The sequence below is a fragment of the Somniosus microcephalus genome, chromosome 6 (genome assembly GCF_052327205.1).
Source record: "Somniosus microcephalus isolate GS21.2 chromosome 6, FLI_Smic_1.0, whole genome shotgun sequence".
NCBI lineage: Eukaryota > Metazoa > Chordata > Chondrichthyes > Squaliformes > Somniosidae > Somniosus > Somniosus microcephalus.
The window spans coordinates 81,863,287-81,885,984 of record NC_140992.1 but is presented as its reverse complement, the minus strand read 5'-3'; the positions used below and the strand labels follow the sequence as shown (position 1 = coordinate 81,885,984).

The following is a 22,698-nucleotide window of genomic DNA, read 5'->3' as shown; positions in this document are numbered from 1 at the left end:
ACGTCTCAAAGCACTTTACAGCCAATGAAGTACTTTTGGAGTGTAGTCACTGTTGTAATGTACATGTTAGGAGTATGGTTTTCAAGGTGCATAAGCTTGCCAAAGCCTTCCCTAAATGACCAACTTTATGTGTGAATCAGAACACCGTGATTGGTGTGCTCTTTGTACAGGTCAAACCCAAGTCTAACCAGGCCCACAGAGGTATACATGCAGAAGAGGTTGTAAGTTAGATACCAGCAATAGAAATCCTGGATCATTACTTTTCCCTTCCTCCCTTAAAGGGATGTTGAGGTAATTTTATGTGCCCCTCCCCCAGCCAAATAGTGATCATACCTTGGATGTTGATGGTCTTCAATGACGTGGGACTATTGTAACTTCTATAGCTGTGGTCTGGATTATTGGATGAAAAATTGGTTTTAGTTAAGGAAGAAAAATTCAAATATGTACCTGCCCCCTCAGCTAGCGAGTTGTATACTACGTAAAGTGGAGTGGGGATGAAATAAAATGAAAACCCTTTGTGCTTATCTACTTCTTCTGGAAATGGTAAACTGGCCTATTTTTTACTTTCAGTATCGATTTGTTCTGTTTGCAGACAAGTGTCTTAAAAGAAAGAACAGTTTTTTCACAAACTATATGTTGTCTCCTTCTGTTAAACACTTTACAATATATTAAGTGTTCTATTACTTGGTTGATGAAGCTTGAAGTTGCCTGTGATTTTCTGTCATCAGTAGCAGACGCTTCCGTGCACCAACATCACATCTTTACAAAGATTTCTTTTTTAAATTAGATGTCGGAGATTGAAGCTATCATACCATAATGCATCACTGATGAGCAGTGTGCTAATGGGCCACCCTGTTAGGTGGAAATCAAATGACTGGCTTTGCATTTTAAATTTGTGGTTCTTAGCTTGACTGACGATAGGAATTTGCCTCAGCTGTGGCAGGAAGAGACAGAATAGCAAAAAATCTAATGCAATTATTTGAAATTTGACCATGAATGACAATTCAACTGGTGTTCTGGCTTTAATTAATTGTGTGCTACCTGGAATTCAAGCTACAGATTAAAGGAAGCTGTAGCAGAGAAATTTAGTAACTACGAACATAACAGTAGCCTTCAGAATTAGTCGATAATGATGTCGACGTGGGACTAAGAGACTTGGGTTGGAGCCACACAGTTCCCTTGACATGAATGATATGCTAGACATCTCCAATTTGCCAATATTGACTGTAGCAAAGCAATGCATTAAATGTAGCCCTTTTTAACACTTTGACTTGTTCTTCCTGTTTTGCTTAATTAAGTGTGGTATATAAGACTTCTTGCTTGGTAAAAGAATAGTGGTTTTCCTCTTGTATAAGCAATGCTCCTTTTTGGTTCTTATTTTATTGTTTATTGTTAAGAGGCTGACCAGGCTAATGCTCTTTCATCTTTCCAGACTGTAAAATAAAACTCAGGAAGCAGATGGCTTTACTCACCATCAGTTTAGACATCCTATGGCAGTCACATTAATTAAAAAGTGGAAATTTGTCTTCCATGGGCAAATAAAAGTCTTGTACCCTTGTGCAGCAAGAGCATGATATCTGATGCAGATAAGCTTATGGAAGGCTCTCCAGTTAGGATTCTGATTTGATGTTAAATAAAATCTGTATTCATGTTTTTCAAAGACCTGGTTTCTCGTGTACCTGATGAAAGGCAGTTGTAGATGATGGTTTATTTCTGTGTGGACCTTGCTGTGATTGAAATTGACAGATGCCGTGAGGTTTATTTAGGGCAGCCTGAGTCGTGTCTCCATAAGTTTCATAATCTCTGACTTATGAATGTTAAACCAGTACATTTCCTGCTTCAGAGCTTCGTGTTACACCAATATGACTATCTGGGCTGCTTCAACTACAAATTGGATGAACAGCCCCTGACACTTTTTCAATATTATTACATTAAACCAAGTGGATTTTGATTGATAACCTAATATTCAACTAATGCAAAACATCAATCATGGCAAGTATATTAATTATTTAATATTGCAGTCTAATTCAGAAATCGATGTGCTGCATGAGAGAAAGGGAAACTCAAGGTTCCCAGCAGACCAAAGGCAGAAGATGATAAAAAAAGAACTGTTGTACTCCTGTGTGCTTGTTCGATACAAATCTTTATTCATTTGCCAATAATCTCTTCCCATTTTCCACTTTAGGACCATTTTATCAGTTTTGAGACCCATAATTGAATTAGGTCTGCTTTCAGCGCAGGGGAAGAAGTTGTACAAATATTGATGGGATCATGACAGGGACAGTACTGGAGACAGACCACTGATAGGGCAGTCTTCATATGCCATTAACTGGAGGCTTCTTGGGAACTGTCTTCAAATGTGATGTAAATGGTTTCCTGTTAATTGCTGTTCATTAGGCCGATTACACTGTATTGCCTCTGCAGTAATAAATCTGAAATAAACTGCACTAATTTCTCTTTGGAGCCATGTATTGTGGAATTATTTCTTGTTTATTGCAATTTGAAAAGAGGAAAGTCATTTTCAAGTTGCAGTGCAAAAATGCATGAAAGGCAAATTTTAGTTTTTCTGAGTTTCAATATTTTGGGGCATTGTGACAGATTGGATTTTTTTTTAAAGTTTTATTTTTAGGAGTGTTATATAAGTGGCATTTTACTAGTTGGTAATAAATTTGTAACAGTTGAGAGTAGAAATGGCTGAACCTACATATCTGCATGGAACAGGTAAATGAGCTTGTTTTAAGTGACACTTATATTTAACTCATTGCGTACATTATATGATAACATAGGAATGTACAGGACTGGAAAAGAGCTGGCTGGTCCCATTGCCCAGCAAATATCACAACCCCTAATACCCGCTGAACAGAAAATCATAAATGTACGTAGTATGGTGCTGGACCATTTCCTTTATTCTGGCATCTTAAAAAAAAAAAAAAGTAATGATCTTTATCCACCAAAGAGATAAGAATTCAGAGCAGCTTTGATGCAGATTTTTTTCTCCATTTTCAAATTCATTAATCACTCCCAATCCCATTTATAAATCTGTATTTCTCACTTCCTTTGAGGTTATCTAGCTGGCAGGAAGGGTGTCCAGCCATGTAAATTTTGTTTCTCTCCTCCCTATGGGGAAGCACTAAGCATGGTACACTGTGCCTCTTCTGACAGCATATCAACGGATGAAGGGCTCAGCATGGGAAAATTATAGTCATGAATTCATGTCCAATTACTCTGTGGCACAATGCGGTGAGGATGTTTCCACTGATGGGTGAGACTAGAACTAGGGGGCATAATCTTAGAATAAGGGGCTGCCCTTTCAAAACTGAGCTGAGGAGAAACTTCTTCACTCAGAGGGTAGTAAATCTATGGAATTTGCTACCCCAGAGAGCTGTGGAAGCTGCAACATTAAATAAATTTAAAATGTAGACAGACATTTTCCTAGCAGATATGGGAATTAGGGGTTACGGGGAGAGGGCAGGGAAGTGGATGTGAGTCTAGATTCAGATCAGCCATGATCCTATTGAATGGCGGAGCAGGCCCGAGGGGCCATATGGCCTACTCCTGCTCCTATTTCTTATGTTCTTATTATTGGACCAGGTTGCTAAACTACCATTTGGACTTTTAAAAAAGTTTTTATTTTTTGTGGTCTGAATGTCCCTTTTTTTTGCGATTTGTGTTTTCATGCATCAAGCTATAGTGAAAATAATGTGCGTAAGTTGCAGAAATATATTTGAGTAAATTTACATACTCATCTGGAACTGTCAGTCGTGGCTCAGTGGGTAGCACTCTCGCCTTTGAGTCAGAAGGTCGTGGGTTCAAGTCCCACACCGGAGATTTGAGCACAAAAATCTAGGCTGACAGTCCAGGTGCAGTACTGAATGAGTGCTGCACTGGCGGAGATGCTGTCTTTCGGATGAGACATTAAACTGAGGCCTGTCAGCCCTCTCAGGTAGACATAAAAGATCCCCCAGCACTATTGTGAAGAAGAGCAGTTGGGGGAGTTATTCCCAGTGTGTTGGCTAATATTTATCCCTCAATCAACGTCACTAAAAAAAAGATTACCTGGTCATGATCACATTGCTGTTTGTGGAACCTTGCTGTGTGCAAATTGGCAGCCACGTTTCCTACATTGCAACAGTGACTACACTTCAAAACATACTTGATTGACTGCAAAGCGCTTTGGGACATCCTGAGGTCGTGAAAGGTGCTGAATAAATGCAAGTCTTAGCTTTTTTTTCCTTTTAACTATCTCATGCCCAAATAGAATATAATTTGTTTACAGTATAGTAGCAAAATATTCATTTTTCCTTTTAGACCTATGAAAAATAGCCATTAGTCAAGCTGCATTTTTAAAGTAACTTAAATAATACGTCAAAGAAGTCTTTGGATTAGCACACTCTATCCTGTTGTTGAATCTAGTACGGAGTGATAGGATGAAAGGTTCCTTCCATGGCCCACTGCAATATCCCTGGAAGTGGATGTGGTCGGTTTGAGCTGAGTTTCTAATTGATGTGCGTCCACAGGGCAGAACTGCCCACGTTGGCCCTAAAATGGAAATCACGCTCAAGGAGGTTCTGATTTGGGAAATGTTGGTGGTTGGAAGAGTTGCACAGGGCAGGTGGGCTTATAGCAGCTATATTTTTTGCTGCAGCAAAATTAGAACAATTCCTATCAGATCCTGCACAAGAGCAACTTTTGAAAAGAAACAAACTGTTAAATGACTGTTTCCATCTTATTGCTTCTGGAAGGTTTTCCATTCTTAAGGTTTTACTGAGAAGAGATTCATTTCTGATGTCAGGGCAATAAATTTGTTTCAATTTTGAATTTTGCAGAAGTGCAGCTGTTTTGGAAGTTTAATGAAAATGGGTCTTTTTTTCCCATTTTGAACACCAGCATGGGATCTTAAATCAAAGAATGCATTTATTTCCGCATTTAACAAAATCCACAAAGTAAATTAAAAAGTTGAGACTTCAAAATAATACTTTTGAACAGCATGTTTTGGGAAGCAAAAAAACCCTTCAGATGTTTATGAAGCCTTTTGAAGTTTGGTTTAGAATAAATATTTCATGTCCTCACTGGCTAGAACATATTACTGGTTTGGTGGATTTCAACTGTCTTGAGTTGACACTTGCACACCATATGCACATTTTATGTGGAAACATTTCGGTATGATGCGGTGTTAGTTTTACTTGGTGACTTGGCAAGATAAAAATTGCAACTTACTTTGCCATCATAAATATACTTGACGCTTTGTAATATATTTTAGGATTCTCACATCAGCTCTTTATATTTTTCCTGCTGTATACATACTTTTGCATTCCTTTTATTTTTCTATGCATATTTGAAATGAGGCCTTTGAGAGTTTGGTTGCAATGGATTGCTGCAATAACAAACTCTGTGAGATTAGTTCTAGCATCAAAGAAAACTTCTGCTAATCGGATCAATTTCATATCGCTAATATTAGGGGTGATGAAGTGCAGGAAAAAAGATTTAAAAGAAGGCACTGTGGGAACTGGAGAAATTATGAACTGGTGAGGAACAAAATGGAAAATAAGTCAAAAGAAAAACTGTATAAAAGCAGATGCTATAGAAATAAACATCTGAATTCTAATTAAATTAAGGATACAGCCTATGGAGACAAAGTAAAAACAAGGAAATCAAAATGAGAAGCAAGATGGCCACGAAAGAAAGAAATTGAAAAAGGGAAGGAAATAGAAGATGGGTGAAGGAAAGCAGATCATAAACTACAATAGTACTCCAGAAGGCCCAATTTTAAATTCAGGCTTAAACAGTAATTTGAGCTCAACTTCATAGTTAATTAATTCTTTGCTGTTCTGAATGCTACATCTTTGGGATAGTGGAGAAAAACTTGGGGCCAATACTGCCTCACACACTCCCAACTGTAATTGAAAGATAACGTAACAGTAAAAAAAAAGAAAGACACATTTATACAGCGCCTTTCACGACCTTTGGATGTCCCAAAGCAATTTACAACCAATGAAGTACTATTGAAATGTAGTCACTGTTGTAATGTAGGAAACGCAGCAGCCAATTTGCGCACAGCAAGGTCCCACAAACAGCAATGAAATAAAGGACCAGCTCATCTGTTTTAGGTGTTGATTGAGGGACAAATATTGGCCAGGACACCGGGAGAATTCTCCTGCTCTTCTTCAAATAGTGCCGTGGGATCTTTTACATCCACCTGAGATGGCAGATGGTTCCTCGGAGTGGAACTTGAACCCACAACCTTCTAATTTAAAAGAGAGAGTGCTACCACTGAGCCAAAGCTCAACAGATAGTAGCCTGGAGAAGGTGTGGATTCAAGCTCCAAATGGTGGTTGGAGAAGCAGTCAATAATTTTGATGGGGGGGGGGGGAACAATGGAAGAATAAATAGAAATTAAATTGAGTGAGAGAAAATATTAGAAATTTAAAGGAAAGATGTGAAAGCAAATTTATCTGGACTTAAAATACATAGATACATAGAAGATAGGAGCAGGAGTAGGCCATTCGGCCCTTCGAGCCTGCTCCGCCATTCAATGAGATCATGGCTGATCATCCAAATTCAGTACCCGGTCCCTGCCTTCTCCCCATATCCCTTGATCCCTTTAGCCTTAAGAAATATATCCAACTCTTTCTTGAATATACTTAATGAACTGGCCTCCACCGCCCTCTGTGGCAGAGAAGTCCACAGGTTCACCACTCTCTGGGTGAAGAAATTCCTCCTCATTTCAGTCCTAAATGGCTTACCCCTTATCCTTAGACTATGACCCCTGGTTCTGGACTCCCTGGCCATCAGAAACATCCTTCCTGCATCTAGTCTGTCCAGGCCTGACAGAATTTTATAGGTTTCGATGAGATCCCCTCTCAATCTTCTAAACTCCAGTGAGTATAAGCCCAATCGACACAATCTCTCCTCGTACGTCATTCCTGCCATCCCAGGTATCAGCCTGGTGAATCTTCGCTGCACTCCTTCCATGGCAAGAACGTCCTTCCTCAGGTAAGGCGACCAAAACTGCACACAATACTCAAGGTGCGGTCTCACCAAGGCCCTGTACAACTGCAGCAAGACATCCTTGTTCTTGTACTCGAACCCTCTTGCTACAAAGGCCAACATACCATTTGCCTTCTTAACCGCCTGCTGCACCTGCATGCTTACCTTCAGCGACTGGTGTACAAGAACACCCAGATCTCTTTGCACTTCCCCTTCTCCCAATCTATTACCATTCAAATAATAATCTGCCTTCCTGTTTTTGCCACCAAAGTGGATAACCTCACATTTATCCACATTATAGTGCATTTGCCATGTTTCTGCCCAATCACCCAACCTGTCCAAATCGTGCTGGAGTTTCACGACATCCTCCTCCCAGCATACCCTCCCCCCCAGCTTTGTGTCGTCTGCAAATTTGGAGATATTACATCCAATTCCCTCGTCCAGATCATTAATATATATTGTGAACAGCTGGGGTCCTAGGACCGATCCTTGCGGTACCCCACTAGTCACTGCCTGCCACTCGGAAAACGACCCGTTTATTCCAACTCTTTGCTTTCTGTCCGCCAACCAGTTCTCTATCCAAGTCAATACCTTGCCCCCAATCCCATGTGCCTTAATTTTGCACGCTAATCTCTTATGTGGGACCTTATCGAAAGCCTTCTGAAAGTCCAAATACACCACATCTACTGGTTCTCCCTTATCTATTTTACCAGTTACATCCTCAAAAAATTCCAGTAGATTAGTCAAGCATGATTTACCTTTTGTAAATCCATGTTGACTTTGTCCGATCCAGTCACTGCTTTCCAAGTGCTCTGCTATTACATCTTTTATAATGGACTCTAGCATTTTCCCCACTACCGATGTCAAGCTTACCGGTCTATAATTCCCCGCCTTTTCTCTACCACCTTTTTTGAATAGTGGGGTAACATTAGCTACCCGCCAATCCATGGGTACCGTTCCAGAGCCTATCGAGTTCTGGAAGATGACCAGCAATGCATCTACTATTTCTAGGGCCACTTCCTTAAGTACCCTGTAATACTGTTCAGAAACTTCAGAGAATTGTTTGGGGTATACTCAAGACAATCTCCAAAGTGGAGTTAGTTAGCGTTCAGAAGGAATTTATTTGAGATTTTCTTATACTGATTGCACTATTGCAAAATGCCACATAAATGAGGCAGTAACAGACTTGACATTGAACAGATCAGCTAGTTCCAATGCCTCATTCTAAAGCACATTGATTTAACACACTGTACTTAATACATGCTGAATATACTAATATAATTGTGCATATGTAGAGGTGTTCTTTAGTTGACTCAAGCCAGAAATGTCCAAAAATTGAGCAGTTCAAAGAATTACAATTGTCACTTCAGTATTTACAATGAAGACCACTTTATACATTTTTGAACAGATAATCTTTATGAAAAACATGTAAAATTTCACACTTGAAATTGCCCAAAACCATTACAGAAAGAAACACCAAAGTCTGGCATATTTGCAATTCCTCTGTCATATTTACTGCTGTACTATTTTTCTCAATGTGTAAAATTAAAAAATGATTTTCCTCAGGTGTCATTGGTTTAAAATGGCAGTTCAACAGAGAAAAGGGTGGAAATTCAGCTCCGTAGTGCCCGATTTTTCAGTGCTACGGGTAGCATTTTGTGTAAAAAAAATGGCGTACGCGCACACTGTTGGTGCGGCCCGTGTCGGACGCTACTTTGGTGAGGGTGATAGGGCGGGTGTTAGGAACATGTGCCGGAAGTATGTAGAGTGGGCAAGCTAATTTGACACCAGCGCTGCTATTTTCATCTTAAACGCTGGTGCTAACGCCCTGTCTTAACCCCGCACAGCTGTTCAGCAGCAGGACGCCCCCCCCCCCCCATAACAGCATGATTTAAAGGGATCAGCAACCACTCTCAGGTTAGTTGCTGATTAATTGCTACTGGCTTTGTGTAACCTATCCTCTAAAGTACGCAAAGTATCAGCAGCATCTGAGCTGGTGGCTGTGAGTGTGCAATCGAGTGACGGTACTGTGTCTTCATCGTCAGTGCCTTGGTGCACTTCAATTTCATGCTCCTCCACCAGTGCCTGGCCAGGTGGCAGTTCTTAGCTATCTGAAAGGAGAAAGACACAAGGTTAAGGCTGTGAGGGGAGGGGGGAAAGCAAGAGGTGCATGCTTACACCATGTGCAGTTTATAAATCGGAAAAGATTGTGGGATGAGGGGGAAGTGGGATGTGAGAAGGAGAATTACGTATGAGGATACCGGCATCTTGTATTGTTTCAGACCCGCCATGGACTCAGCGATGACCCTCCCAATAATGGCCAGTACCGTCTCCTCCATCAGGGTGAGGTTATGCAGGCACGCCTGTCCCCCGCCGTTTAGGTCCTGCTGCCTGTGGTTGTGAACCACCTTGTCCTGCAAGAAAAAGGGAGGTGTGTCAGTGAGTGTGGTGTAATGTGGTTGGGTGATATGCTTGTCATGGTTGAATAGCTAAAGTGTTTGCAAGCTGAGAGATTTGGGTGTGAGTCTTGCAGCAGTGGTAAGTGTGTGAGGGTGAGGTGAAGCTGTGAATGTGAGGTATGAGTTGTGTTTGGTAGAGATTGTTGATAGGTGAGTGATAGGGGTGTGGTTCATTGAGCAGTGTGTGAGGCTAGTGGTGCAGATGATGGAACACAGCATTTGAAGATAAATTCACTGACCTTGACCACTCATATGAGGTCATTAAACTTCTTCCTGCACTGTGCCAAGTCCTTGGGGCTATACTGCTGGCATTGACCATGAAGGCTATCTGGTCCCAATGCCTTTTCTGCATTTGCCTGGATGGCCTCCTAACCCCCTGTGGAAACAGGACCTCTCTCCTTGTGTTTAACTCCTGTACCAAGATCTACAGTACTGCATCTTAGAACCTTGAAGCACACTCTCTCCTCTGTTGTGACAGTCCTTTTTGCTGCTCTGACACTGATCCCCAGCCAGTTGAATGAGCTGTTGCAGGCAGAATGTTCCACCCCTTTTAAGACTGCTTTTAAGAAGTGCAGGCCAGCTTTAATTTGTGCTAGCCTTGCACGAACTTGGGCCCCCTGCTGAGTGTTCAGTGTTCAGCACGTTCGGCGCTGGGCTGAATGCCACAATCATGTTAATCAGCAGGCAGCACAAAGTTAGTGAACGGACGCGGGTTGATCCCGCATTGCGATCCCCGCACCTGTTTTCGGTTGCAAACTAACTGATGGTGTTGTTCAACTTTAAGCACAGAGGAAAATATACACACATGTTTTTACAAATTGGTTTCCAGATTGGAAATTTCTGATCACGTCCTATTAAAATGACTGTTCCTTGCTGTGCATATATTGTACACCATCATAAATCTTTGACATGCTCAGACTGTTCAGGGCAGCGAACCCAACATAATTTTGCACAAATTAGTTTTAGTTTTCATTGGGTAGTTGACTGTGGAAACTAGATGGCACAAAGGGATAACACTGCCCTATCACCTCTAGGTCTCGTACAGCTGAAACCGATGGGATGAAAGTCTGCTCTCTCTGCCATCTATGAGTAGCTAAAAGGGAGGAAAATCAGTTTGTACAGTCTCAATCCATTTTCTAGTGATCCTCGATCCAAAGCACAAATCTGCCCACAGTTTGGTAATAAATTGGCTGGTGTTGGAAATAATTTTAAAAATCACAATTTCACTGCTAAATAAGATTTTGAAAGATATGCAAGTTATTTAGAATTTGGATTCAATTGAAAATGTTTTGCTGTTGAGAGTAAAGGAAAAGGGATGACTTTATTTTCATTAGACAATAAATTTTTGTGGAAAATTTTGTTATTTATGTTATAATTCAGAATAAAAACGTGAGCATCATTAGAAAGGATAATATGGCAATGAGTCATAAAATTAGGGTTTTTTTGCTTAAAATTAGCATTTTAGTAGGTGCTGAGGGAGCACTGCACTGTCGGAGACGCTGTCTTTTGGATGAGATGATAAACTGAAGCTCCGTCTGCCTGCTCGGGTGGATGTAAAAAAAAAAACGGCACTATTCCTAGAAGAGTAGGGGACTTCTCCCGGTATCCTGGCCAACATTTATCCCTCAATCAACAAATCAAAAGCAAAATACTGCAGATGCTGGAAATCTGAAATAAAAATAGAAAATGCTGAAAATACTCAGCAGGCCAGGCAGGCAGCATCTGTGGAGAGAGAAATAGGGTTAACGTTTCAGGTCGATTCTGATGAAAGATCATCAGTCTGAAACATTAACTCTGTTTCTCTCTTCATAGATGCTGCCTGACCTGCTGAGTATTTCCAGCATTTTCTGTTTTTATTTCAGATTAACTGGTCATTTGTCTCATTGCTGTTTATGGGACTTTTGTGTATGCAAATGTGGCTGCCGCGTTTGCCTACATTACATCAATGACTACTCAAAAATAATTAATTGGCTGTGAAGCACTTTGGGATATCCTGAGGATGTGAAAGTTGCAATATAAATGAACGTTTGTTCTTTTCTTTACTTTTGAAGCCATTTTCAGTGTTATGATGCTAATTTTGAAAACAACAAAGACTTGCCTTATTACATCTCAGAAATACTTCAAAGCACTTCACATACAACACGTTATTTTGAAATAGAGTGACTATTGTAGGCAATCAGGACAGCCATTTAATGCACAGCAAGATCCAATTAGCAACAATGACGTGAATGATCAGTTAATCTATTTTGGTGATGCTGGTTGACAGAGCAGTGTTGGCCAGGACACCAATAAAATCCCTTGCTTTTCTTCGAACAGAGCCATGGGATTTTTGAAGTCCACCTGATAGGCAGATAGAGCCATGGTTCAATATCTTAAATGAAGGACTGCACCTTTGGGAGTGCAGCACTCCCTCAGTGGCAGTCACGATTATATGTCCAAGTTAATTCCTCAAGTATGATTTTTATCAAGGGCAATATTCACCTTTGTTTTTCTTCTAGGTTTCCATTTGCATTTTTGTACGGTTGAAAATAAAAGAGGCCCAGTTGTACATATTTGAGAAATAACAAGCAAACAACAGAAAGGGTTTGGATACTTCTGTGCACTTAATTCCTGCACATTGTGCCCCTCATCTCATCTGGGGCATCACGGGGGAGGTGTGGATTCAAGATGAAACAGTAACCCTTCTCCTGTGTCCAAATTTCTTTGTGGAAGAATGGTACCTGTATAGACAAAGGAGTGAGAGTATTGGAAGACCTGAAAGAGTTGGTGGGGAGCTTGAATAATTTTTTAAAATGCACGGAACAATTTTTAAAAAATGAACTAAAAACAATACATGGAGCTGGTTGTCATTTCATGTGTAGTAATCACATTTTCTACATATGTGTTTTAATGTTGTTACATGAGTTGCATGGAACTCTTCTATGCTAACAATGTTGAATTCAGTTTAAAAATAGATCTAATTAGAACAGAATAAAAAAGGGGATCTGGTCGTCTGAATGCATTTTTGTTGAGATTTTAGAATTCTGTGCGATTTATTATTTTTTAAATAGATTTTGTTTGTCAATGTTCAAGATCGTTAATTTCCTTACAACTTAGCCAACAATCCAAAAATGCAAAGAATATTGATACACAATGCTAACAGCCATAATTCCCTTGATGCCTCGTAGCACTTTAAAAATGGTGACCAGTTCTTTTTGCAGAATAGGGATTGTTGTTGTTTTGCAGAGCGAGAGTAAATTCAGTACTTATGGCTTGGATTGGTGTCTTTTGACACAAAATGTCAATGCATTTCTTGTTTAACAAAACCAGAAAAAAAATTCTTGGTCAAAAGCAAAACTACAAACTACTCGCCACTCAAGTGATACGTACAGTATTCCATATGAAGCCATTGTGACAAATAAAGAGTTTTGATCACAATTCTAATTATAAGCTTATTTGGAAGTCACTTTAAATGTTGATTACTGCCACAGCCAGTATTCTGTTTCGAAATACACAAGCCACTGCAAATGAGATCAATGGTTTTTATATCCAGTTAACTAGACATGTCATTCTTCCCATGCAAGTGCAGTTTATTTGCAAAACTCTTAGAGTATCTATTTCAATTAAGAGATATTTGGCACAGTGCTTTGTTTTGTTCAGTGACTGATTGATAAAGATTGAAGAAATTTTCAGTCAGGTGACAACTGGGTTTGAATCTGACACTTTGGTTGAATACTGTTGACCCTTCAGGAGGGTCGTCTCTGGAACTGTCGACACACTCTCTGTCTTTAAGTATATGCATAATTTTTTAGCTTCTTTTGATTTTGAAAAAACAGACGAAATTAATGGACAAGAAAAGACCAGCTGGTCCATTGAGCCTGTCTCATACCTTCATGATGCACTGTGCATCATGACCCCCTTCGCACCACACCCACCAGCATCAGAAAAAACCCTAAACCCTATTCAGGGGAAAATAGAATAGGGAAATTTATCTACGACATCCAAAGGTGATCAAAACAAGTTCCAGGAGACCACAGTGTCCAAGAGGCACATTGTCCAATACTTCATCGACCTTTTGTACTCTATTTCATTTACTTTTTGTATTCTGATTTCAGCCACAGCTAGGAACTCCCTTTTGAATATTTGCAGCAAATCTACACTCACTGCACGAGCCAGCAACTTTTTCCAAAGGTTGATGACCCTTTGTGATGATAAAAGCCTCCTGGCAGCTAACTTAGTTATATGCTTAAGTAACATATACACATGTCCTCTGGTTCTCCCTAATCTACCTAGCTGAAGTAGTCAATCCACATGGACAGAGTCCGATCCTTCAATTATTTTAATCCCAGTGAAATCTCCTCAAAGTCTACACTTCTCTGGAATAAAACGTCCCAGCTGTCGAAGCTTATCATGGTACATAGGAGCTTTTAAACTAGGTATTAATCTTGTAGACTCCTATGAACCTTTGCCAGGGTCTCTCTATTACCTACCATATTAAGGGCCTAAAACTGGACACAGTATTGTAAATGAGGCCTAACCATGGTCTTTGACAGGGACAATATAGTGCCTTTTGTTTTGTGTTGGAATGGCCTACCAAGACATTCTAATACTTTATTTGCTTTTGCTATGGCCTTGCAGGACTGGTCATCAACTTCAAAGATTTGTTTACTGTAACACTCAGGCCTATTTTTTGCTCAACAGTCTTAGTTCGGAACCCTGCATGGTATACACATACTTGGCATTGTCTCTACCCATATGCATAACATAATATCACCTGCTAGACACTGGTCCATTCCCCATCTTATTGGGATAAAAGGGGCAGTGGAAGCATGGATACAAAATTGGCTAAGGGACAGGAAACAGAGTTGTGGTGAATGGCTGTTTTTCGGACTGAGAGGTGGTATACAGTGGCGTTCCCCAAGGTTCAGCACCAGGACTACTGCTGTTTTTGATATACATTAATGACTTGAACTTTGGGGCACAGGGCACAATTTTGAAATTTGCAGTGGCCATATGGCAGAGAAGTGTGAGATGATGCATTTTGATAGGAAGAATGAGGAGAGACCATACATACTAAATGGTAGAATTTTAAAAGGGGTGTAAGAACAGAGAGACCTGGGGGTGTTTGTGCACAGATCTTTGAAGGTGGCAGGACAGGTTAACAAAGCAGTTAATAAAGCATTTGGGATTCTGGGCTTTATAAATAGAGGCATAGAGTACAAAAGACAGGAAGTTATGCTAAACCTATATAAAATATTAGTTCGGCCCCAGCTGGAGTATTGTGTCCAATTCTGGGCACCCCACTTGATGAAGGACGTGAAGGCTTTGGAGAGGGTACAGAAGAAATTTACTGGAATGTTTCCAGGGATGAGGGATTACAGTTACGTGGAATGACTGGAAAAGCTATGATTGTTCTCCTTGGAGCAGAGAAGGCTAAGAGGAGATTTGATAAAGGTGTTTAAAATCATGAAGGATTTAGATAGAGTAAATAAATAGAAACTGTTTCCAATGGCTGAAGGGTTGATAACAAGAGGGCACAGATTTAAGGTGATTGGCAAAAGAACCAGAGGCGACACGAGGGAAAATCTTTTTGCACAAGTGGTTAGGATTTGGAATGCACTGCCTGATAGGGTGGTGGATACAGATTCAATAGTAGCTTTCAAAAGGGAATTGGTTAAAGCCACTTTGGTTTTGTTTAACTTTCTTTTGACTTTAGGGATATACATGGCTTCCTTTTTCTTTTTAGTTTTAAAGGTATTTGATTCTGTGTTGGTAATATCCTCGCCTAGGAGGGTTGCCCAATTGACCTGATTCAAGTGCTCTGCCATCTTTACGAATCAAGCCCTCTTGAAATCCTGAACTCGTATTAAATTTTTGGCAACTTTTGTTTGGCTGAATCTAATAATATTATGGTCACTGTTGCGATACATTGATTTCCTTTGTCCCGGGTCAAACGAGAAAGAGTAGCTACATAGCTCTAAGTGCACTCAGTTCACCAGTTCTTTTGAGGTCATCAAGAGAAATGTGGAAAGCTCTTTGAGGGAATAATTAAAGAAGCTCAGGTAAAAATATTGTAATACATCTATCTCTGGTCCAGTTATTATAGTTTATAATGGGGAATGAGGAAATGGCAGAGAAATTAAATAAATACTTTGTTTCTGACTTCATAGAGGAAGACACAAAAAACCTCCCAGAAATACGAGAAAACCAAAGATGTGGTGAGAATGAGGAACTTAAAGAAATTATTATTAGTAAAAAAAACAGTACTAGCAAAATCAATGGGACTAAAAGTCGATAAATCCCAAGGACCGGATGACCTGCATCCTAGGGTTTTAAAAGAGGTAGCCATTGGGATAGTGGACGCATTGGTTGTCATCATCCAAAATTCTATAGATTCTGGAACGGTTCCTGCAGATTGGAGGATAGCAAATGTAACCCCGCTATTTAAGAAAGGAGGGAAAGAGAAAACGGGAAACTACAGACCTGTTAGCCTCACATCAGTAGTTGGGAAAATGCTGGAATCTATTATAAAGGATGCAATAACTGGGCATTTAGAAACTAATAGTAAGATTGGGCAGTCAACATGGATTTATGAAAGGGAAATCCTGTTTAACAAACCTATTGGAGTTCTTTGAGGATGTAACTAGTGGAGTAGACAAAGGGGAACCGGTAGATGTGGTGTATTTGGATTTTCAGAAGGCCTTCGATAAGGTCCCACACAAGAGGTTGGTGAACAAAATTAGGGCCATGGAATTGGGGGTAATATACTAGCATGGATTGAGAATTGGTTAACAGACAGAAAACAAAGAGTAGGGATAAACGGGTCTTTTTCAGGATGACAGGCTGTGACTGGTTGGGTACTGCAAGGATCGTGCCTGGGCCCCAGCTATTCACAATCTATATCAATGATTTGGATGAGGGGACTAAATGTAACATTTCCAAATTTGCTGATGACACAAAGCTAGGTGGCAGTGTCAGTTGCAAAGAGGATGTGAAGAGGCTTCAAGGCGATCTCGACAGGCTCAGTGAGTGGGCGAGAACATGGCAGATGGAATATAATGTGGATAAATGTGAAGTTATCCATTTTGGTAGAAAAAACAGAAAGGCAGAGCATTTCCTAAATGGTGAAAGATTGGGGAATGCAGATGCTCAAAGGGACCTGGGTGTCTTTGTACATGAGTCACTGAAAGTGAATGTGCAGGTGCAGCAAGCCATTAGGAAGGCAAATGGTATGCTGGCCTTCATTACAAGAGGATTTGAGTACAGGAGTAAAGTAATCTTACTCCAATTATATAGGGCCTTGGTGAGACCACACCTGGAGTACTGTGTACAATTTTGGTCTCCTTACCTAAGGAAGGATATACTTGCCATAGAGGGAGTGCAACGAAGGTTCACGAGATTGATTCATGGGATGGCGGGACTGTCGTATGAGAAGAGATTGAGTAAACTAGGCCTGTATTCTCTTGAATTCAGAAGAATGAGAGGGAATCTCATTGAAGCATACAAAATTATTACAGGGCTTGATAGGGTGGATGCTGGGAGAATGTTTCCCTTGGCTGGGGAGTCTAGAACCAGGGGCCACAGTCTCAGAATAAAAGGTAAGCCATTCAGGACTGAGACGAGAAGAAATTTCTTAACACAGAGGGTGGTGAATCTTTGGAATTCTCTACCCCAGAGTGCTGTGGAGCCTCAGTCATTGGGTATATTTAAAACAGGAGTCGATAGATTTCTGACGAGTAAAGGCATCAAGGGATATGGCGATAGGGCCGGTGAATGGAGTTGAGGCAGAAGATCAGCTATGATCTCATTGAATGGCAGAGCAGGCTCGAAGGGCCGAATGGCCTACTCCTGCTCCTATTTCTTATCTTATAAGCATACTGAAAGGAGGAATGGATATGTTAAGTAATCTACTGCAATCTTTTGTACTATCTTCTACTGCTTATCTGTTACTGTTTTATAAACCGATTCTGGAGTTTTCACCTCAGATTATTTATTCTACTACTTTCCAAAGTTTAGCAGATCACAAGAGGGCTTGTGACATATCCAGTGAATTAAACAAATTAACACGGGTTTTTGTTCCAGCCCTGGCCTTGCTGCATTACCAGATATTGGGCAGATAAACATATACTGCAATATGTAGTGTGTATAGTTTTTTTTATATGTGTGGCCTTTGACACAGTACATGAGAGAAATATTTGAGTAAAATGCACAAAAATGTAACAGAGGCAAGCATATATTGCCTGAAATTTCAATATGTGACTGCAAGACTGTACATGCAGTGTCTTCTGCTTTCTTCTTTTTGTATTTTTTTAAGTTTCTCCCTCCCCTTCAAAGTTCAATACCCCAGCATTATCTACTGGGGTAACTCTAAATATACATTTATTTAGAAGGTATGATCATTTTAATATATATAGATAGCCCATTAAATGTTTCAATAACCAATAGAATATTTGATTTCCAAAATTTATCATCTTGCGCACAGCTAAAATTGTTGATGCTTGCTTTTAAATCCTAAATAGGTTACACATTTAGTGGGAGAATTGTATTAGAACCTACAATTTTATACTTAAACTCAGCAAAAATGGATATGATTATCTAATAATAAGTGTGGTAATTTGCCATTGCAATCATTAGTGTTTAGTCGGTTACACAATTCTATGGTTTTAATTTAAGTTTAACACTTGGAGGCTGGGATATTGGGGTAGACATTGCATGAAATTGAACAACTGTTATTTAGGACTTTATTTTTTCTTTCACAGGGATTCTGGGAACATCAAAGTAGGATTAGAACATCTGGTAAGTTTCATGATTATCTCTTGAATATTTGCATCATCTTTTGATATCTGTATTCTAAATGAACACTTTTGAACAAGCTTTGAATACCTAGCACTCTGAAAGTAGACAATTTCCCAGAGGAGCAGCCTTACTTTTCTTATGTGCAAGGCACTCACACTTCCATTTATCTCTGCATTCCAAGGGAATTAATTTTTTTTGTTATAAATTATACCTTTTTGATGTAAAGATGAAATAAAATAGACTGAAACCCATAGCGAAGAAGAGAACTCGTGGATAGTACTGCAGCATACTGCTGATAGAAAAGATTGGCGATGTAGTCTGTTATTTTTTTTATTTTTTTTTATATTACAAAAAGGAAGATCAGTAATGGGTCTTTGTCGTAACAGTAATTGACATTAAGGTTATGCAATAGAATGTCACATACATAAATATATATTATTGTATATAAACATATATGTTTGCTCTAGTGTTGTAACCTATTTAACCATTATGTTCCGTGGGGTACTAGATTATCTCTGTTTGTACTTGAACATACAATCCCATTTTTAACCAGATGCCCATGCATTTCTTTTTAAGAAATACAATGATGTACTGCATTTGTAAGGGTATGTTTCCCTTGTCCAGAGGCCAGGGAAAACGATCCTAATCTCTAGTCTCGATTGATAATTTTATATTTATCTCTAGTTTTATGCTTGTAGTACAAGTTAAATAGACCGTGTACATGATACCTCTCAGTATTTTAAAGATTTAGATTGTTTTCACCATGAAATCAAACATTTTTATGTAAGCACCAATTTTTTCAAAATTTAGAATCCTAAATCTCAAGTCATCCTAATCACTCTTTCCTGAATTTTGCAATACGCCTAAGTCATTTTGAAGGTAGGTTGTCTAAATGTGCCTATTGTACTCTAAATTATACTGGGTTAATATGAACCGTTTGACTTATAATTGTTACCAAACTGTTAATTTTGAGAGTCATGGAATTATACTATACGATCAAAGTAGGTGTCAGCCTTGACTCAGTGGTACCATGCTCATCTCTGAGTCAGAAGATCGTGGGTTCAAACTCCACTCCAGAGACTTGAGCACAAAATCGAGGCTGATGCTTCAGTACTGAGGGAGTGCTGCATTCTCGGTGGTCCCGTCTTTCGGACGTTAAAGATCCCATGGCACTATTTGAAAAAGAGCAGGGGAGTTCTCCCAATATCCTGGCCAACATTTTCCCTTCAATCAACATCACCAAAACAGATTGCCTGCTGATTTATTTCAGTGCTGTTTGTGGAACTTTGCCGTGTGCAAATTGGCTGCTGCGTTCCCCAACATTATAACAGTGAAACACTTCACAAGTACTTAATTGGCTGCAAAACGCTTTGTGATGTCTTGAGGTCATGAATGGTACTACAGTATACGAATGCAAATCCTTTGTTTTTCTTTTTTTTACTTTAACACATAATGTTTGGGAATGAATTACAGAACAGTCCTATTACAAGATATATAGAAATTTGGTCCATCTTTGCTCATCCATCTAGAAGAAAAAAAACTTGCATTCTTCTCCATCACGTCATTGAACCGTTTGTTAAAGGAATCTAAGGTTTTCATCTCCACTAACCTTCCCAGAAGACCATTCCAAGTGCTGATCATTTTTTGTGTGAAGAAATTCTTCCTTGCATCTATCTTAAGTTGACCTATTCCTCCTTGTTCTAGTATCCTGATGTACCTTGAGGTAGTAATCTGAATTTATTTTAGCTATGCCTTTAATATCTCTGTAAGGTCGCTTCTCGGTCACCTCCTTTCAATGCAAAAGAGACCCAGTTTCTCCAGTGTTTTCTTGTACCTCAATCTTTTAATGCTCTACTGAGCACTGTCTCTGGCTTCAATGTTTCCTTTGTGTCTTGGTGACAAGGACTGAACACAGTACTCAAAGTGTGGTCTGATCAGGTTTAGGGTACCTTCTGACATATAATCAGCTGGCTTGATTTGAAGAACTTCTTGCTGTTATGTTTACCATCTGCAATTATGCTGGTTTCTGGTTCCTTCTTTGCCCTTCTGATCATTCTTTTTGACATGCTTCTGGTTTCCTGCATTGTTTGCAGTGGATTCTTTCCCCCTTTGTTGCAGTTTTGGTAAGCTCAGTTTTCTTGCTTATTTAACTACTGATTGTCTGTTGTTCCAATTAGTCATTTTTTTTTAGGTCTACTCTTGTTAAACTTAAGTATTTATTTTTTGACCAGATGGATATGGATTTCCAAATCCTCGGGAGACCCTTCTGTATCTTTGTAATTTATCCTTCAATCATTCATGATTTTATATAATTAATGCTGCTGCTATTCTTTTTGACTGTTCATTAAAATTGGCTCATGTTATGCTTGGAAGTAGTTTACAGTGCAGCTGAGCAGGGATTTGGTGATTAAGAGCAGTAGACAAATGAGATTGAAAATGCACACAAAGTAGTTTGTTGGAAAGATCGAGGAAATGAATGTATGTTCTGACCAGAAATGTGCGTAATACAAACATTTTTAGAAAATATTAGTCGATCTCTTGTGGTGTTGCACATGGACACCAAGTACAGTCTTCAGATGAAATGGGGTGAGAGGAAGGGAGATAATTGGACCAGGGTATCGACGTAATTCAGTCCCTGTTTTTAAGTCATACATTCTGTCCTATTTTGATATTATGCTTCTATTTTATACTATTATTTATGATTAAATAAGCAAAAACTTACGACAATTTAGGAAGCAGAAGAGTAGAGTTGGTTGGACTAAAGGGATTTCTTTGAAGTTTAGGTTGAAGAGGTGGAAGATGTGAACCATTAATACACTTGCAGAATAAGCATTTAATTGGCAAATTAATTTCCATATAGATAAGTGTGAGGTGGTGCATTTTGGTATGAAGAATAAGAAGGGCATATACTGCTTGGATAATAAGAGTCTAAATTGAGTAGAGGAGCAAAGGGATCTGGGGTACAGATACACAAATTACTAAAAGTGGTGACGCAGGTTAATAACGCCATTAAAAAAGCAAACCAAGCACTGAGGTTCATTTCTAAAGGAATAGAATTGAGAAGCAGGGAAGTCATGTTAAATTTGTATAGAACCTTGGTTAGACCACACTTGGAGTACTGTGAACATTTTTGGTCTCCATATTATAGAAAGGTATATCGAGGCATTGGAGGAGATGCAAAACAGATTCACAAGGATGATACCAGAACCGAGAGGTTATTCGTTTCTGTGCTGTAGACTCAATGGCCGAGATTTTCCGGGGAGTCAGCGGGCGCGATTGGTGGCAGGTTGGGTGGGAAAGTGTGTTTCTTCCCCGGCGGGTCAGGACCCCGCTGTAAACCCGCAGCCATGCACCTTTACCAAATGTTGGGTCTGTGAGCACTGAGCAGACCCGACGAGCAGCAGAGGGGGACGCAATTTAAATGATTAGTGGCTTGTTTACAGCCACTTAATGATTTTAAACTGACCTTTTGAATTTGACAGCTTGCCCACGTGTTTCACGCTGTTACTAGACCACGTCTGTGAAGCTGAGCTGGGAGGCCAGTGGCCATTGACTCAGCTGATGAGTGGACAGTTTCAAATGTCAAGTAAAAGCGCCCACCTTACAGAGATATCTTCCCTCAGCCACAAGCTCTTCCTCATTGCATTTCCACAATAGATTCATCATGCTGCGAGTCTTTACACAAGTCTCCATCCAGTCTGACCTCATTACCTTTCTCACCATTGACAGATCGCTTCTGTCATCTCTATTTCACCTGCCATCTATTCCATCAGCATAGGTACCCTTTATACGCTCTCACCTTGGTTCTCAAAATCCCACCACAATCAGCCCCAACACTAGCAACAACAACACCAACACCAACTTTCTCCGTAATCAACTGATACTGTACAGGATACAAGGCACCAGTGCCCGACCACATTGCTGCCAGGGATGGTCTCATCATGGCCAGATTTACTTCACTTGACGCTGTACACCCCAGCTGCCACATGATGCGCCAGGTTGGCACCACCCCACACCAACACCATAAAGCATCCCTACTATGCCCAAGCCATTTCTTTCACACTCATCACCATTGCAGGGAGTGGCGGGGAGGGTATCGTTATGTCTCACCATTCATTGCAACTCACTAAGCCACTTCCAAAGGGGCACACAAATCTGTCCAATAACGCAAAGTGTTGAAAATAAAGGTTTCAATGTTTGACACCACATTAACAGAAACTTTACATGGACATTGCATTAAACACCCAAGTGCCTACCCTTGTGTGCTGTTAGTTGGTATGATTGCACGAGGATGAGGGTGAGTGTGAGGTGTGGCTAGTGAGATGGGGATGTGATAATATAGATAGAGGGAGACGGATGGGAGGAGATCCAAGTTAGGTTGGTGTGAGTAAGGATGTGCAGGAATAGGGTAGGGAAGGCAGAGTAATGGGGATGTGATGAGGGGCACAGCAGGATGAAGGTGAGTGTGGCTTTGTAC

General features: G+C 39.9%; 1 protein-coding gene across 10 annotated transcripts in view; it reads left to right on the top strand.

Annotated features, from left to right (window-relative positions):
* The window catches only part of rsrc1 (arginine/serine-rich coiled-coil 1), a 525,104-nt gene that overhangs the window by 206,234 nt on the left and 296,172 nt on the right, over positions 1-22,698 (top strand). For all 10 annotated transcript variants that reach the window (XM_085990442.1, XM_085990445.1, XM_085990446.1 and 7 more), the window contains one exon: positions 18,185-18,221. In XM_085990442.1, the coding sequence (XP_085846568.1) occupies positions 18,185-18,221 (37 nt within the window). The remainder of the gene's footprint in view (positions 1-18,184; positions 18,222-22,698) is intronic.